The 17,382-nt window shown below is 37.3% G+C and overlaps 1 protein-coding gene across 2 annotated transcripts in view; it reads left to right on the forward strand.

Annotated features, from left to right (window-relative positions):
• The window catches only part of ARMC1 (armadillo repeat containing 1), a 33,818-nt gene extending 23,554 nt beyond the window's left edge, over nt 1-10,264 (forward strand). For both annotated transcript variants that reach the window (XM_068187797.1, XM_068187786.1), the window contains exons 4-7: nt 3,709-3,898; nt 7,157-7,273; nt 7,356-7,430; nt 7,980-10,264. In XM_068187797.1, coding sequence (XP_068043898.1) covers nt 3,709-3,898; nt 7,157-7,273; nt 7,356-7,430; nt 7,980-8,171 — 574 coding nt within the window. In that variant the 3' untranslated portion in view covers nt 8,172-10,264. The remainder of the gene's footprint in view (nt 1-3,708; nt 3,899-7,156; nt 7,274-7,355; nt 7,431-7,979) is intronic.
• The last annotated feature ends 7,118 nt before the right edge of the window (nt 10,265-17,382 follow it).

A 17,382-nucleotide genomic window follows, 5' to 3' on the forward strand; every position in this document is an offset into this window, starting at 1 on the left:
CCTTCCTAGCATCCATACTCTGCCCACATTACACACATTTGGAGTTCTAGCCATTAGTTTTCATGTCCTTTAAGGTTAGTGAAAACTTTAAAACATGTCTTGCTATGCTATTAAAATCTCTGCAGCACTTGGACCATGTTTAAAAAGTTATTTTTAATAATAGTGTAGAAAATGAGAACTATTTCTTGTATCCTCTTATGACAGATAGAGCACGTGTCACTTGGATTGTGTTCATATTTTTTACACAGCCAGCCTTGGGTGAACATGATGGAAGGACAGGCAGCAATCTAGGATGACAGGAATTCAGAGAGACAGTGAAAACTAAAGGCTTGGGTTTCTGACAGGCATCTTCTGAATCTTGCTGAAGTAATGTAAGACATTACCGCCTCTGAAAGAGATGGTAACCAACTCTTGCCAACTGTTACTCTGCTCTAAGTAGATGCTGCCATTTCCCTAGAAGGGTAGCAGAACACTAGTCATAGAATCACAGAACAGCCCAGTTTGGAAAGGACCTCAGAAGATGATCTGGTCCAACCTTTCGTGGGAAAGGGGACCTAGATGAGACTATCTCGTGTCCTGTCCAGCTGTATCTTGAAAACCTCCAGCAATGGGGGCTGTACCATGTCCCTTGGTGAGATTGTTCCAATGATTGATTGTTGTCAAACAAGCTCTAGCTGCACAGTGAATTTATAGTATGCACCTGCACCTTCAGTGGTGACTAAAGTGCCATACTGGAGTGGGAGAGGGAGAAAGGGCAAGAGTTCCCTTGTGCTGCTCTGGTGGTGGCAGGAGAATGGGTCAGACAGGTGTGGGCAGTGTTATCTGAAACTACTGACGCACAGGTGCTGGGAGGGCTGGTGTCAGTGCCTTCAGAACTTTAGAAAAGTTTTCTCATTTTAGGCAACAAAACCACAGCCCATGAGTTACAGTAGCTTAAAAAAAAAAAAAAACTTCCACTGTTCTGTGGTTTCATTTTATGTGCAGTTTCATTTTATTTATTTCTATTAGTAATACAGTATGTAAGGAAACAGACTCACCATTGAACATCACCTTGGTTTTGCAGCCAAGAGGGTTTATTATACTTGCTTCCAGATAGGATTTTTTTTTCCTAAAGATCATAGAATCATAGAATGGTTTGTGTTTGAAGGGACCTTTAAAGGCCCTCTAGTCCAAACCCCCTGCAAATGAGCAGGAATATCTGCAACTGAATTGTCCAATTTGATGTTGAATGGTTCCAGGTTTAGGGCATCTACTGTTTCTATGGGCAGTCTGTGCCGGTGTTTCACCATGCTTATCATAAAAAAATTTCCTTTTATCTAATCTGATATTAAGATGTAAATGTTTCTATTGTTTTTACAGCTTGCAGAAATTGCTTTAATGAAACAATAACAGGTTGCTGAAAACTTGTATTCACTCATTTTACCAGTACATTTTAAATTGTAGAAGGTTTTGTCAGGAATTTTGGGCATCTTTCCTTAACTGCTTTGCTGAAAGTGTAATATTTTGTTTCTGCAGTGTGAAACTGGTTTACACCTTCACTTGGGATTGTTTTGCAATCTGATACTTCTAAGTGGCAGCCATTGTCCTTGCCCCTGTAGTGTAGTGTCTGAGTTTCTTGCTGCTTTTCATTACACAGTCAGTTGCTTATTACTGATTCTCTTTAAATAAGATTAAAGTCTTGCATTTGGGTTTTTTTAAAAGGTAGTAGGTGTAACTTAGTGGTAGATAGTGGTAATCCTCTGTTTGGAAAAATACAGGAAATTATCAGAGTATCTTTTTTGAGTGTGTGCATGCATGTCTATACACATAAAATTTATCAGTATAGACTTGTTTTAGGAAGATCTTGGAATAACTGTGTCAAATAAGACCCAATTTACTTTTGTGTTTTAAAGTCAACAGGTTGTTTCAGTTGTGCAGTTAATAGCAGATCATTAGTTTTCAAGAACTGTGCCATCTATAATGTTGGGAGAATAAAACATACATGAAAATCACTGATTTTTTGCTTTAGTCACTTGAATATTTTATATTTGCTGACATAGTGACAGCTTTAAATTCTTTTGCTTAGGTTAGTATATATATGTGTATATATACACACACATGTATATTAAGGCAAATATTAAGGATGCTTTATTTCTCATTTGTCTTTCTGACTTTTTTTTTGACTCTGTGATGCAATAGTACAATTATTTTGAAGCAAAAGCCCATACCAACTCCATAGTAGGTGCTGTAGGTGGAATAGTAACATTTTCAATAGTTTGCTTAGCGAGCTGTATTTAAGCTTGCCAAAAAATAAAACTCATCTATTGTAAATCACTTGATATGGATAGGATTGGTGTTAAAAGAAATTGGCAAAACTAATAGGTGGGTTAATTCCTTAATCTCTTGATAAGCTATCACTTCAGCAAAAGCTGATTTATTAATTCCTCAAGACATCCAGTTGTATGGCTTTATCATCAGTTCTATTACTTAGTCTAAGAAATCATGGAAGGATGAAGTTGAAATCTTTGAGTTCTCAGTGCTTGTTTCTGTGAATTAACATAAGTGATTTCTCAATATAGGAAAGCAGAGCATAAGCATGTATTTAAAACTGAACATATGTTGGATTGCTTTCCCTTTCTAGGTCTTGGTTATTTGCTTATTACCACTTTTTTCCCTTTCTTTTTTTTCCCCCATTCAATGTTGTTAATCTACTGAATTATCACAAGAACTGACATTTTCCTTTCCAAATGTGTACTGTTCAAAACAAGGTGCAGAGAAGTAAAAAAAAAAAGGCTAGCTAAGACCCCCACAAGCTGAGAACTCCTAATATGCTTGCTTTAGTATTCTCCCTTGTCCATATGGTAGGATGGAAAATGTGTTTAATATCTGGTAATTAAGGAAGTCAAATGGAAAAAAAATAAATCTAAAGGTACTTGTTACTTACTTAGGGTTTGCTTAACAAAGCAGCAACGCTGTCATTCATCATTTTAAAATTAATTGCAAGTTGATGCAGTAATAATTTTGTTTCTACACAAAGCTTTAAGTCACTGGCATAATAAAAACAGGGCTGAATTTGGACAACAGATTTATATTAGTACCTTATTAAAATTAGTTTTAATTAAATCCTAACAATTCAATATATGTTGAGTCTATTATCTACTTTTTTTTCTATCTAAAAAATACTATCATATAATTCATACCATAAATTTTAGTCTAATCAGGAATAACCTTTGGATTCCTCAAGAAAATTTTTGTTTCTGCTGTGCCTCTGATGCTCAGTATCTTTGGAGAAGAAAACTTTGGGAAACATGCCAGTTATACAGAGAAATTATTTTTATTATGTAGCAAGGAAAGTGGGAAACAAAACATGTCACGAGGCAATTGGAGAAGTTCTATTACAAAAAAAATAAAGCTGAACACAAAGTAAGTCTGGAGCACTGACCATGTACTACCATGTACATGTAGTTGTCAAATTGATGTAAATTGTATTCATGTTGTTTGAGAACAGACCTGTTATCATGACCATAGAATCAACAAACTGAAATAAAAATTGGATTCAGGAAAAGAAAATAGTTTTACCCAATTTCTGCTCTCCCCACGTAACATTTTTGCCACGTCTTGACTGTACCACATGGAATATTCCAGTTGCAAGGATGTAATCAATAGCTTTTTGCAGTACTAATGTGAAAACAAATACTTGGAAATCTTAGTCCCTTTTTTTTCTTTCAGGACCACCACACCAGGAGAGACTAAACTTCTGGCTTCTGAAGTCTATGATATCCTTCAGTCTTCCAACATGTCAGACACGGACAATGTGAATGAGATGAATTATCGTCGGCGGAAAGCACAGTTTTTCCTTGGCAGCACAAATAAGCGTGCCAAGACAGTGGTTTTGCATATAGATGGCCTTGATGATTCGGTAAGGAAACCTTCAGAGTTTGTGTAAATATGGCATGCTGTACTGAGATTTATTTTAACCCCAGAAACCGAGTGAGCCTCCTTGTGTGGCATCATCAATTGTCAGCAATTTCTGCGAAATGTATTTTGAAGCATGAGATATGTATAAAATACTGCATAAATTGAGCTTACTCAGAACACCTAAAGAAGATGCTTTAAGGCAGTTTTCTTGATGGTTTTTCAAGAAAGAATAGCATTTTTCACTTAAGGATCTCTTGTGGTTGGATAAATGTGTTTATCTAAAAAAAGTTTCCTTTTAGTTACAAGTGATTTCAGACACTGGGAGGTTTTTTATTATTCTTAATTTAGAAATGCTGTATTTTCTTTGAGCTGGTTTTGCTGCATCTTTTCATTGTCTGTGAGATCTTTTCTACTGTAGTGACCAGAATGGCATTTGAATTAATGAGGTCTCACTGAGTCTTTATGTAATGTCAGAATAACTTCTACAGATTTATCTACCATACCCCTGTAGATAACACCCCAGGGCCATATTTGCCTTTTTACGGCTGCCAAACAGCATGTAGGCTGTTTGAGCACGTTATCCACAAGTGCCCTCCGGACTCTGTATCTTTCAGTTTTGTACCCATTTTAATTGATCAAACCTGATCCTTTGCTGTGTTGCTTTACATTCTGCCAAGTAAGCATGTCCATGGGCCCAGTTTACCAACAGCATACCCACTGTTCTGTTGTCATAAGACCATAGTTAATTCCTTTAGAAATAACATGCTGCTCTAGCTCACTTTATACAAATATTTTTTACAGTTTTGGCCTTCTAGCACTTGCTCTATCTAGAAAGGCAGTGCTTTGTCAACACCATTGGCTTTTCTACTCGGTGAAATTTTTTAAATTCAGTCTCATAGGTTGTTGTTTTTAAGCTTGTAGTTGATTTGTTTGTTCACAGGTATCTCCAAGCAAGAAATTTCATCCACTTCTACTTCGTGAGTTTAGATATTTTGATTGTAGTCCAATTCTATCTTAAAAGCATGTCTTTTTCTTCAACAAATGGAACTTAGCAATATTTGTGGAGTTTTCTCTCTGCAATGCTGATTTAAAGGTATTGTGAAAAAGCATAGAGTGTTTAGATACTCATCTTTAGAGAGCAAAACTGCAGGTAGATCACAGCAGCATGTTTTTCTAGCTTGTTGTTGAAGGAAAATCTGGCTGTGCAGAGGCTGAAATAGCTGATGTATGTTGCTCTGTATTACATCAGATATTAAAGAAATGTTACGAGGTGCTCACCAGAAGTTAAACATCCCCTTAATGCTGTTTTAAGTGTTACGATAAGTTGGAACTGGGAGGGTAGTAAAGCTTATGAGCAACAAAAACCATTTAGTTTCATACAAGTTCATTCCTATAGTTCTCAGCTAGTAAGTAGCAGAGAATATTAGGTTGCATGTATGAGTTTGAAAAGGCATAGTGAGTAAACACAGAGCTTTAGACATGGTGTTCTCAGTCGTTTACGTTTTTAAATGGAAGGTGCTGTTAGGAATGGTTGCAGGTCCTACAAATGCTTATGGATTTCGAAACCTCAAATAGTAGATAATTGATTGTTTCAGGAAGAGAAGGGAAAGGTTGTTTGTTGTTTAACGTGTTGTTTTAACTTTAGGATCTAATAATCAAATTTGGTGATAAAGGTAAAAAAAAGGCAATAACTTGGGAGTTTGTGGCATGCCTCTCAGTCAGTTTTCTAGTCTGTACATTATAGTAGTATTTGTGAGTGGCGTGGTATTCAAGGTTTGATGTGTAAGGAAATAACCTAAATTTTACCTGTGACTATGCTTCAGGAGTACCATGCAGAAGTATATTTAGTTGTGTGTTGCTGGGGTTTGTGGCTACCTGCCAGTCAAATGCCTTTTGCAGAGTATGTCTGTGCAGCAAAGCTGGTGGCTGACCAGCTGCCAGCTTTTTAAGGAGTTTGTGTGGACCTTAGGTTTTGTCTTTTAAGAAATGATTCACCACTTATCTGATCACTGAAAGCCTCATTTTGAATTAAGCTGAGGTGCCTATGATTCACTTGGGATCTTAAGAGTAAGAAGCTGAATTCTCTCACGGAATTGCTACACACCCATGTATGAATTTATTTTTTTAGGCTAAGAAGCTATGAAAGTGTTGCTTCCTGTGTCGAGATACAGGTTTCAGCTTTCACTTGTGTAAGGCAGTCTATCATCTTTGCATCAAATATTTCCTTTCTGTAGTAAATGTAGCCTATCTGACAAAGTTAATTTTTGGAAAATGCAAAAATGTTAGCTATTTCAATGCATAAACTTATACAAATGAATTGTTTCGATACATATGCTAAACTGCTAAAAAAACCCCAAACTGCTTCAGTTCATTCTTCCAGAGATTGAAAGAATTTAATTTGTTTGTTGTGCATACAGTGAATACTGACTAGTGATTATTTGATAACTGATGCAAATATACTTTGAAATAACTAATTATTTAAAACCTTGCTGGAAAAAAAAAGTATATAATTATTCTAAATCTTTGTAAAGGCTGTCAGTTTATTTCTGATACAGTCCATCTTTTTTTATCCCCTTCTGTGCTAGCAGTCTCTCCAAGTATACTTTAATTCCTTTTGTTGCAACCATCTTGTGCAAATATTAAAAGGGGAAAAAATGGAACATTCTAAGGTAATGTAGCAGATGCAGCTAGTAGGGGTCAATGTAATGTTACAGCACAGTAGGTGATGTCCACTTGCTTTCAACATAGCACTCTGTGGGTTATCGACCAAGTATTTTCCCTTTAAAATAAGAATTGGGCATGTGCTGTGCCATGATGTCTGTGAGTTGCCGCAGATGAAGCAGCTGAAAGATATAACAGCTGCTTTGATGCATTCAGTCAGTATGGAGCCAAGGTGTCTGATAAATAGCAACTTAAACACTAACTACTCATCAATGAGCACTTCAGTCAATCAGAACTTAACCAGAGGGGACTGTTTAGCTGATCACACAGAGAAAAACATTCTTTGCTTTTCAGCACTTTTCTCTAATTATTTACAGTTGATTCCATCCTTCTTTGACTTCTAAAGTGTAAGCAAATTTTTCTTTTGTGGCAAGAGAGTCTAATATTTGTGTGCTAAAATGTATGTCTTAGTTTTTCTGTTACTCAACCCCACTTTTGTAACCATGTGCTTTGAGACATACAGGAACACCATAACAATTAATTGTGAGCATTTTCACATGGTATGTTTTTCAGTTGTGGGACTTCATTTGTTTTTCAGTCTCGAAGGAATCTTTGTGAAGAAGCCTTGTTGAAAATTAAAGGTGTTATTAGTTTTACCTTTCAAATGGCTGTTCAAAGGTGCGTGGTCCGAATTCGCTCAGATTTAAAAGCAGAGGTAAGTGCTTTGTAACCCTCCAGATCCTCACGTTATTGCATTCTGTTGCACTGAGCTCTTGCTTTTTTCTGTGTGTTTGTAGGCACTGGCAACGGCAATAGCATCAACCAAAGTTATGAAGGCACAGCAAGTTGTGAAAAGTGAAAGTGGTGAGGAGGTAGGATCTCTATCTTTCTAAATACCAATTGTTACAGCTTAGCTGTATATTCAATATCGTCACCTCTGTGCCCATAACATCTGGTAGCAGGCAAAATTCTTTAACCGTGAGTGTTACACATCCAGTACAAGGGGAATCAAGGATATCCTATGTCAGGATATGAATCCATAGAACAGTTACACAGAAATTATTGTTCAGAAGAAGGACAAAAGTACTGTAATTGATTATCTCCATAATGACATGAAAAGGGTTGCAATGAGTTTGAGTTTTCTTGGTTGGAGTTGCTGGTGTGCTTTTGTTTCACACTACTCTAAAAGGTAGTCTGTATTTACTTGATACTTTTACTTCCCTATTATGCAGAAGCATTTCTTGTGGTTTTTTTTTTTTTTTTGCATAGTAGGTTCCATTTATGTTCTTGAACTATAGGACAATGGGGAGGAGTCTCACAATGTGCATGCCTGTCACCCTGAACATGTATATATTGTAACTTTGATTCATTCTTTTAAGTTACAGCATTTGACGTAATTTTAATCTGTTGTGTTTTACCAGATGCTAGTTCCGTTCCAAGATACTCCAGTGGAAGTAGAGCAGAACACAGATCTACCTGAGTATTTGCCAGAAGATGAGAGCCCTACTAAGGAACAGGACAAAGCAGTGTCTCGTGTTGGGTCACACCCAGAAGGTGCAGCCAGTTGGCTCAGCACAGCAGCAAACTTTCTATCAAGATCTTTCTACTGGTGACTTGTATTTGGTGTTGAAAGACTGTGTGAATGAACCAACAAGGGGGCCAGTTTTCCATTGGTGTGGTGAACTGCCAAGTGCAATTTGCAATAAATCATCCCAAAAGTTTTAGATTAAGCAAATGTATGCTGCATTTCACATTTTATTGGATGTTTAGCCTGATAGGGCAGGAGTCAAAGGACAGAGGCCTCCAATCGAATTGTTCATTCATTAGTTTTTCATGTAGATTTTATTGCTTCACTTTTTAAAAATGGGTCCACTCTTATATACCAAATGTTTATGCTATACCTATAGAGCTTTAAGTTAAGTTTGACTTCACATGAAACAAATGGTAGAGAGAATCCATTCAACTCGTCTCAGGGCCTCTGTGAAAGAAAATCCTTAATAGCTCCAGTTGTACATTGAATGAAATGCCCTTTTCATTTCTCCATCCCTTTGGACTAACATTGTTTTGTTCAATTTTCTAGATTTTGACTCCAGAGAAAAATACAGTCTGCCTCTTTTTTTGGCCTTTGTTTTTGCCAGATGTGTTCACAGCATGAGCACGAGGATCCCCTTTTGCTGTTAAACTAGAATCACTACAGACTTGAAATGTATAACCCTTTTATGTATGTTATTTTTTTTTCCCAGCCTGCCCTTAATTATTGGAGTGCTTAAGATAAGAAAAAAGGGACTGAAAAAACACAAATATGTATACATACACTGTACAGTAAATAAACTAGAACATATTTGTAATGATGGGTGTGACTGACTGATATATATATATATACATATATATAACTAATAAATACCACTCACTCCTGTTTAGGCTGACTGGGAAGACTAGCAGAAAAAGCTGTGGTCTAATGTAGTGATGACCCATTGCAGCTGTGCCTGCAGAGAATAGAGGAATGAAGACTATATTTGATTAAGAAATGGTGTTTACTGCTAGGAAATTTTAATGGTAACTAAAACTTTAAACTTGAAGTATAAAGCAGGACAGAATGCCTCTTTTGCCACAGTGCCACACTTAGAAATTTTGACTCTTTTTTTTGTTTGTTTCCCCCTATCAATCCGGATAGGCAATTACTGTTTCCTCCTAATGTCTTTCATGAGACACCCAAGAAAATACATCAGCTTGGCTTAAAAACATATGCAAACAATTGGCTTTGCCTTGTAACTTACAGACAGTATAGGTCTAAAGATGTCTTAGTAATTCCTGTGAGCAGAAGTGATAATAAAAGCAAAACTTCTCTAGGTAGAGAATAACATATATCTGAGCTGTTAGTAACCACTGTGTGTGAGAGGATTCAATACACAGTGCTTGAAGGGTGCTGTGCCCCTCCTTTGTTGCACCAGAGAAATACAGCTGAGAACTTTGAAACATGTTATAAACGTTGTTATACAGTGCTTTTTTGTGGTAATGTATTTGCTATAATATGAATCATATTTACCACTTGGAGACTCAGAAAAGAAATTTAATGCATCAGAGTTATTCTCCTGTGCCTGTGGACAAGGAATAAATTAAAAAACCACACAGGCTGTCGTAGTACTACAGAAATGCTGAGGATATGATAATGTAAAATAATAATAATAATAATAATAATGCAGATCAGAGTTCACCCACCCAGGTTAATTGTCATTCTAAGACAAAAAAAAAAAAACCCACAAAATCTTATTGGCAGACTAGAGGTCTCATGTTTTTTAATATATCTAGTTTATTTTTGATTCAGGTTTACACGCACAGATTGAAAATACAGGCTTTTCAGGGCATGTATTGCTTTAAATATGTAAAGTTCTTCATATTGCTGTCTAGAATGTTACAGTACCAAATGTGTTTGAAAAGTCCTCTGTTCTATAGCCATGAATGCAGAGTTTTGTTTTTCTGCATTAACATCTGTTTGCATTTGCATTACTGCACATCTATTTACTAAAAGACTACACCCTTTGGATATTAATGGTTCAATACCAGTAGGTATTACAGTTCGTTTGTGCATTCGGTCTGTAGGTGTGCTTTTATGACAGTATTGCAGCTCTTGTAGAACAGTTTAAGGCATCTGTAAAAGTTTTTGAAATACATTGTAAAATAATAAAGGATAATATAACTAAACAAAGCATGACTGGTGCCTTTTTAAATGGCTTAAGAAAATCTGGTGCCTTCTTAAATGTTCTGCCTTTCTTTTAAGCTGCTTGTGGTTTTAGAACTGTATTCATCTTTAATTTGACAGTGAGGAATGCAGATGTCCAGTTTTAGTGACTCCTTTGCTGTATGTCACAGCAGGCCTTTTGTATGTGTGTAGAACATGCTTACATTTCAAACAAAGTTTTTTTGTAAAAAGTAGGTAAGCAGATGATTCTTGAGGATATTATCTGAAATTGATTCTTAGGGGGCTTTTTTGGACATTAGTTTTTTTTTAATAACTGATGCTATGTAGGTCATATTTCATTAGGGAAATTAAGAAAAATCAACACTTCTGGAGAAATTTCTTTGATAAAACTGGGGAGGGGAACAGTCATAACGCAGACTCATTAATTTTATCCTTGTACTTTTTCAGAGGTCAGATAAAGAATAAGAAAACCCTTTTGCTCTGACCTAAGGATATGACAAAAAAAAAAATTACTGCAAAATTAGAGGCTTCTAAAAAGAAGCTGAACTGGGAGTTGTGGCATTGGTATTGCATTGCCAAGTTGCCAAGTACTTAATTTCCAAGGAAGTCACTGCTTACATTATGGTGGAAGTTCCTGAATTGTCCTAGGGTTATCGCTGTGTACAGCATAATGGAATAGTCACTACCATGTTTCCTCATAATAAGAGTAAATGCTGATGGGATAGGTAGAGGCAAAATTGAGGCTTATAGCTGTGCCTCTGTGTCCAGCTGTCAAAGCACTATAAGCATTTTGCAGTACAGTGAAATAAATTACACTCTGGCTTTCCCACTCCGAATTACCTATGGCTTATTCTGTACAAAAATAGCTGATGTGGCTGAGTTTTGCCACAGGCTGTGTAAGCTGGTGAGGGGGGTACTGTGTGGGGCTAATTTGGAAGAAAACATTGTCTACCTAGGCAGATGCAAACTGGCAGGTGTGAAGTACTCCTGTAACTGCCTGCAATGTAAAATAAAATGTGGGTGCGCCTTTTTGCCTCTGACAACGTTCTAGCTGTCAACTAGCAGAGTTTAAAAACACACCTAATAAAAATTAGCAGCACCACTCCTTCCTGTATTCCTTTGGCAGAAGGCTGGATCATGCAGTCTTTCCTGTTTCTTTATCTGTACGTAATTATTCAGAGTTCCTAAAACGTTAACAACCTCTGTCTGGTAAAATTAAGGGTTGAAAACAGAGATGAGAATCTGATGCTGATTGCAATTCTTCAGGAAAAGTTGAAAGCACGTGATTTGGCAAAAGGGGTAGTGGAAGGGTCACTGGAGACTTCTTCAGTGAGGTACAGCATCTAATTAGCCCCAGGGGTGACTGCCTGTTGAGATTCCTGCTCTAAAGCTTAGTATAAAGCTATTTGAAAAAGAAATTGTCCTATTTGTAGTTTACAGAGGGTAGGCAGTGGTCTTTGTTTAGCCCGCATCACAGATTTTGAATAGGGTTGAAAAAAGCTGATTTAAATTTGCAGTACTTTGCATGTATATAGATAGCACATAGAGAGCAAGTCTACCTCTGTGAGCTGACACGTGCCACATCAGAATTACATTATTTTAAAGTTTCTTCAAGTTACTGTTCATTTATGTGTATGCTGCACTATGCAAGTGACAGCAAGAGTTAGAGCTTCCTCTGTGGAATAAATTAAGATCCCTTAAAGCAGTTAAAGTCTCAAGATACAAACACATCTCAGAGGAGATGCACACTGTTAACAGATTTTTGTGCCAGTTGTCATGATAGAAGTTGTTTATTATGTTAGGATCTGAAGGCTGTGCTATCTGGATCAAGGTCTCAGCAGCTCTCTCTCTTCGTGGCTACCAAGATACAGAACTTGGTAGCTAAATAATTTCTGCAGTGTTTAATACATGCCCAGTGGCTACAGTTCAGGTTGATCAGCCATGCTGCTTGTGCTACTCTGACTGTTGTTTCTAAGGAGCTGAATAAAATCACAAGCAAAACCAAACTTTGTACGTCAAAAGCACTTCTGTGCCAGCAGTGAATGGCACGATGTCTGACTGGTGTAACAAAGGTCTTCTAAGTAACAGTTATAGAAATCTGGATACCACAAACCCACCATATGACAGGAGTGTTGTTTACATTTCCTATCAGAGCACTGAGTTAAGTTTAAATACAGAAAATAAGGGGGTACTGTTTGAGGAAACTTTGCTGTTTCAAGCCTCTTCTCTTTGAGGTCCGTCAGGCTCATGACATGCTAACACACTGGTGCAGGGAATTGCTGTGTCAGCTTCTCTGTGGGAGCTGCCTCTCTGGATGTTTGCTGGTGAAGGGAGGGTGAGATCCCTTGTGAGCCCATGGCGAGCTAGCAGGGAGCAGCTGGCACACTATTCACACCTAAGGTCCCACAGACATGTGAACATAACACAAGGTCTTTAAAAAAGGGTTTTTCTACTGACTTCATTTTACAGACTGCACAACAGAATCTGTTTACCCAAATTGCTCAGGAATCCTGGGAAGTGCAAAATTTTGTGAGTTGTCTCTGATTCTTAGTTCGCTTCACTTCATAAATAAACACTTTCCATTTTAAGGGAGACCTTTGCACTGTCAGCTTCTCTGGGCTGGAGTAGGAAAGTCAAACCTGTCACAAGCAACTTTCCTTATTGAGTTATACATTTGCTGCATCAGGATTTTGAAAGGCATGGTCAGAAGCCAGTTTTCATCTCAAAATAGTCCTTACTGATTTGCTGAAGTTCTAGGTAGCAAAGAACTTTTGGTAACAAATACACTTTTAAATTGTTTAAAAAAACCCCAGCTATCTTTGCATATGTTGTATTTCAAAAGCTTTGCACAACATGATCTGTTTCAGCAGAGTTAAACACCATCCTGACCATGGTATTTGTGCTCTTTCCGACAATTAATGTTATTAGTTGGTTTTAATCTTTAACATTTCTCTAAGGAGGTGTTGTCTCCTTTCTAGACTCCCCATATACACAGTATTATATATCTTATATAAATGTGGTGTTACTTTTTAATTATTTGTCAAGAGCATGTTTTGGTTAAACTCCCTTCCTGCTCCTGTGTGTAGTACAGGTAGAAAGTGACAGCACACCAAAGAGTTCCTTTTGTGGTGTGACCTTTTGGCTGTGCTTCCTTCACTGGGCAGGTATCCGTGGTTGTATTTAACTAGGTAGATGATCCAGCACAGGCAGTCCTGGTTTTGAGAGGGCTGGGTGGGAGTGGAAGGAAGCTGGAAGGCAATTCACATGCCGGGAGACTTTGCATCTGCCAATGGCTGCTCCTCCTGGCCAGAGGAACAGCGCTAATTCAGCTTTACATGAGACTGTCTAAAGGTGAGGATTTAATTTGCATTACTGCAAGACTAATTTTCTTTTTCTGAATAAAAACTTAAACTGCCATAATGGATTTTTAGTTGAAAATCCCTGTATTATTCATATGGAAGTCCCACATTCAGTATTGACAATGCCATTCAGGCTCATAATCTCGGTATAAAACTAGAAGCTTGTACATGGTCCTTGGATTTCATAGCTTTACCTCCTTTGCTACAACAAATATGTGCTGTAATGTTTTAGCAAATAACCATTATTGTTTATACACTGTAATTCAGTGGGATGTAGTAAATGGCATATTTTAAGGAGTCTATTTCTTTGCATATAAAATACCTGTAAAGCTCACTGAAGGTGAAGAGTGGCTACTACTTAGCTCTCAATTGTTGGCTACATTACTGAAACAATGAAGATATATCACCCACTATAATAGGGAAATAGCAGCCATTTAACATAGGTGAGCATTAACTCTGTCATTTAGGCTGCTGAAGCAATCTTATTGTTATAGTCAATGTAGCTGCTTTTGTTTCTCCATATGTGTAGATGTTCTGGTGTATAAAATGCATTGGTGTTTGTAACAGTAAATTACGTGTGCTCAAAGGATACTCCTGCTCTTTAAATGAAGTTATATCCGAACCTTTCAATAGGCTAAGCAAATATAAAATAAATAATGACTGTTTTTGAAACCTTTTTCACTGTTATGTCTTCAACAATAAAAATTATTTGCCATTCTGCAAAATTTTGCTCTAAGGAAAAAAAGTAAATAGCATTTTTGTAAATAAGCCTTCACTGTGAAAACAGCTTTTTGATACATAATTTCACAGTGATTATTATCAAATAGGTGTGTGTTACCCTCTTCAAAGCTAGAAACCTTCAAATAAAAGTTGGCAATGGCTAGTTCTTCACCTGGGATGTCTCAGAAGTCATGCCCTCTCTGATATAATGTTTGTAGTTCATATTTGTGTGACTGGCTAAAGAAGTTAATAATGTCATATTGTGCTGTTTTACTTTTTCTTCAGCCTTCCAGACACATCACCCCCAGTATAATGAACCTGATGTAGGTAAAGCTAAATAGTCAGCTGCAATTCAATTAATCAAGGGTCTGTGATTTTTATTATGAAATTATGAAAAGGAAATTTTAGTTTTTAGGGTAAAGCACCAAAAATAACTTTAGAAATTTAAAAATTGTAATGTGTCTAAATTTTAGAAAACACTTTTTTTGAGACACTGTTCATAATATACATAGGGAAGCATGATGGAGACCTTTCTCTAGAATGGATGGATATCTGGTTAACTACAGTGAGACCTACACCTGAAAATTATTTGTGAAGACCCTGAATGTGTAAGAGTTTCCTGAATAATTTAAATTAATTGAGTAGGAAGAAGAGAAGGAAAAAACCTCATGCCACAAAATGAAGTAAAAGCTTGAATGTAGCCCAGCCCTTCCTGGTCCTCCTCTGTCCCTAATCCCAACACCACTAGATTGCAGCAGGGTCTGTAAACAGAGATGTGGGAGCAGCAGACCCTTTGCTCATGTGAGACTGGCACTGAGTGGAAAAAGTTGTCATTCCCTTTTGCTCTGAGATACTTCAATATTCCAGTAGTGGTAGCTCATAAAGATCCACATTCTGAAACTGAGATTCTATCCTTAGAAACTCCTTTTTGACCAGCCAAAACATTAGTACTCTAGGACCAGTGTTTCTTCTGCAAGGTCAATGTCATGCTATTTTGGCTAAACAACAGTACAGTTGTCTGTGTGTCTGGCTTGTTGGACAGTCAGCCACCATCAGGGAAGAGAGAAAAGGTGGTCTTTAAATAAATTCTCCTTTTGGGGACCTGTAAGGATACTTAAATTTAGCCTTCATCTATGTGCTGTGTGCCTGCCTCTAAAGAGATGTGTACTTAAATGCCATTCCTTCCTTCAGGATAGGAACACCCAAACCCAAAATGCCTCACTGAATCCTGAACCCTGAGCCAGCTCTCAGCTGCTGAGTGATGGGTTTAGGATCATCCAAATGAATGATAAGAGGTACCCAGCAAACTTCCAATATCTGGTCCCAGTGACTACAGCCCATCTCAAGTACCCACCTACTCCTAGACTGAAACGGCAGCTGGCATCAGCTACTCAACCAATCCAATTCACTTTCCATCACACCATTACTACAACCTCCCTCCTCCATCTGTGTAAACATATGTCTTTGTTAAACACCACCATTTGTACAGGATAAAAATTGTCAATGCTGACAAAAATGCCCCCACATAATGCTGTTGTGATTGCAATGTTGTCCTTAAGCTGATTTTAAAGAAGTCTGTGAGCTGATCAACATCTTACACTGCTTTTAGTGGGAAACTTTCTTTGATAGGAATAAATAATGTAAAAATGTTTTTATTTCATCCATGGGAGATGTGTTCTTAAGCTCTTATAAGCCACTTATTAATTATCAGTAGCAGTTTGCAGTGCCACAGTAATACCCCAAAGCAATGGCTGTTCCATGAATAGTTTTTTCTAATAATACTGTCTTGGCAGGAGCATATTTCCTTCATACTTTTCTGAGTCTGGCCCTTAAATCTGGCAGGCAAAAGTTAAAAATCTGAAGAAAGTTACTGGTGATTGCTCCTTGTACCAGCTTTTAAGAAATAACCAGAACTGTTCTCCATAAAGGAGTTTTTCCTTTTTTCCATAGCAGATTGCAGTACTACTAGGAATGTCCTACAAGGTGACTGAATTCCAGCATAACCTAGGGCCTCCACTCTCTAAACCCAAGAATTATGAAATAATATTAAGTGGATGAGGGTATCTGTTTACACAAAGAAAGTTGCTGTGTGAATCATGAGAAAGCAAAACTAAGAACCAAATTTGTCACCTGCCAAGGGGAGAGCTGTTCAACGAACTGGACACCCACCAAAATTATGCAGTGCTTTTCGCTTGGCCATCCTGCAAAATACTGGCTTGATCAGCATGAAACAGGGAAATTGGTTTGGGTTCTGTGACCCGAGTTTCTTGCTCTTCAGGACCTTAACTGTAGACACTTAAAATTAACAGTTCCCATAATATATAAAAATAAATCCAAGGATATTGGGAGTTCCAGTCTTGATGCAGTGTCTATCAGTACAGAGTGTGAGATCCTCAAGCAAGTAAGTATTTTTCTTTTGTACAAAACTCCTTCTTTTAGTGTACACTTTGTTCCCTGTTTTTGCTCTTATTACAATACTCTTGTTGTCATCATCATTGTTGTCCTTTCAGTCCTTATATTACTAAATATGAAAATGTAGTTCCCACAAGAAACTGAACTTAAATTCCCCTAGGATTCAAACCCAATAATTTTTTTCTTGTTTGTTTTATCATGCTCTTTGGGTATGCTAGAGTGCAGTTTTTCCCATAATTTCTGCAGTTGTGAGGATTAGGGATGCTTGTTTTTTAATGAAAATTGAGATTTTGTAGAATTCCTTTCCTTACAAATTGGAGCTTTGCGTCAGAAAAACAAAACAAACCAAAAAGTTAAAGCAGTTTTTCACCCTTCTTACTTTGCTAATTCCTCACTGGGCTCAGCTTCATTCTGCTTTCATGCAACCTATTCCTGTTTCCCTGGCTTGGTGGTTTTGAAGCAGAGTCTTCTGGATTGTTTATGTTTTGCTTTGTTTTCTTTTGCCTGCTTTGCTTGCCATAACTCTGCATCTCACTTTTCAACCAGGCAAAGCAGGATAACAGGGCAGAGAGTTTCTGCTGCTTTAGGATTTGGTAAAGTGAAGTATTTGAAACAAGTCAGAGAGACTTGACT

This window comes from Anomalospiza imberbis, chromosome 1, assembly GCF_031753505.1.
Source record: "Anomalospiza imberbis isolate Cuckoo-Finch-1a 21T00152 chromosome 1, ASM3175350v1, whole genome shotgun sequence".
NCBI lineage: Eukaryota > Metazoa > Chordata > Aves > Passeriformes > Viduidae > Anomalospiza > Anomalospiza imberbis.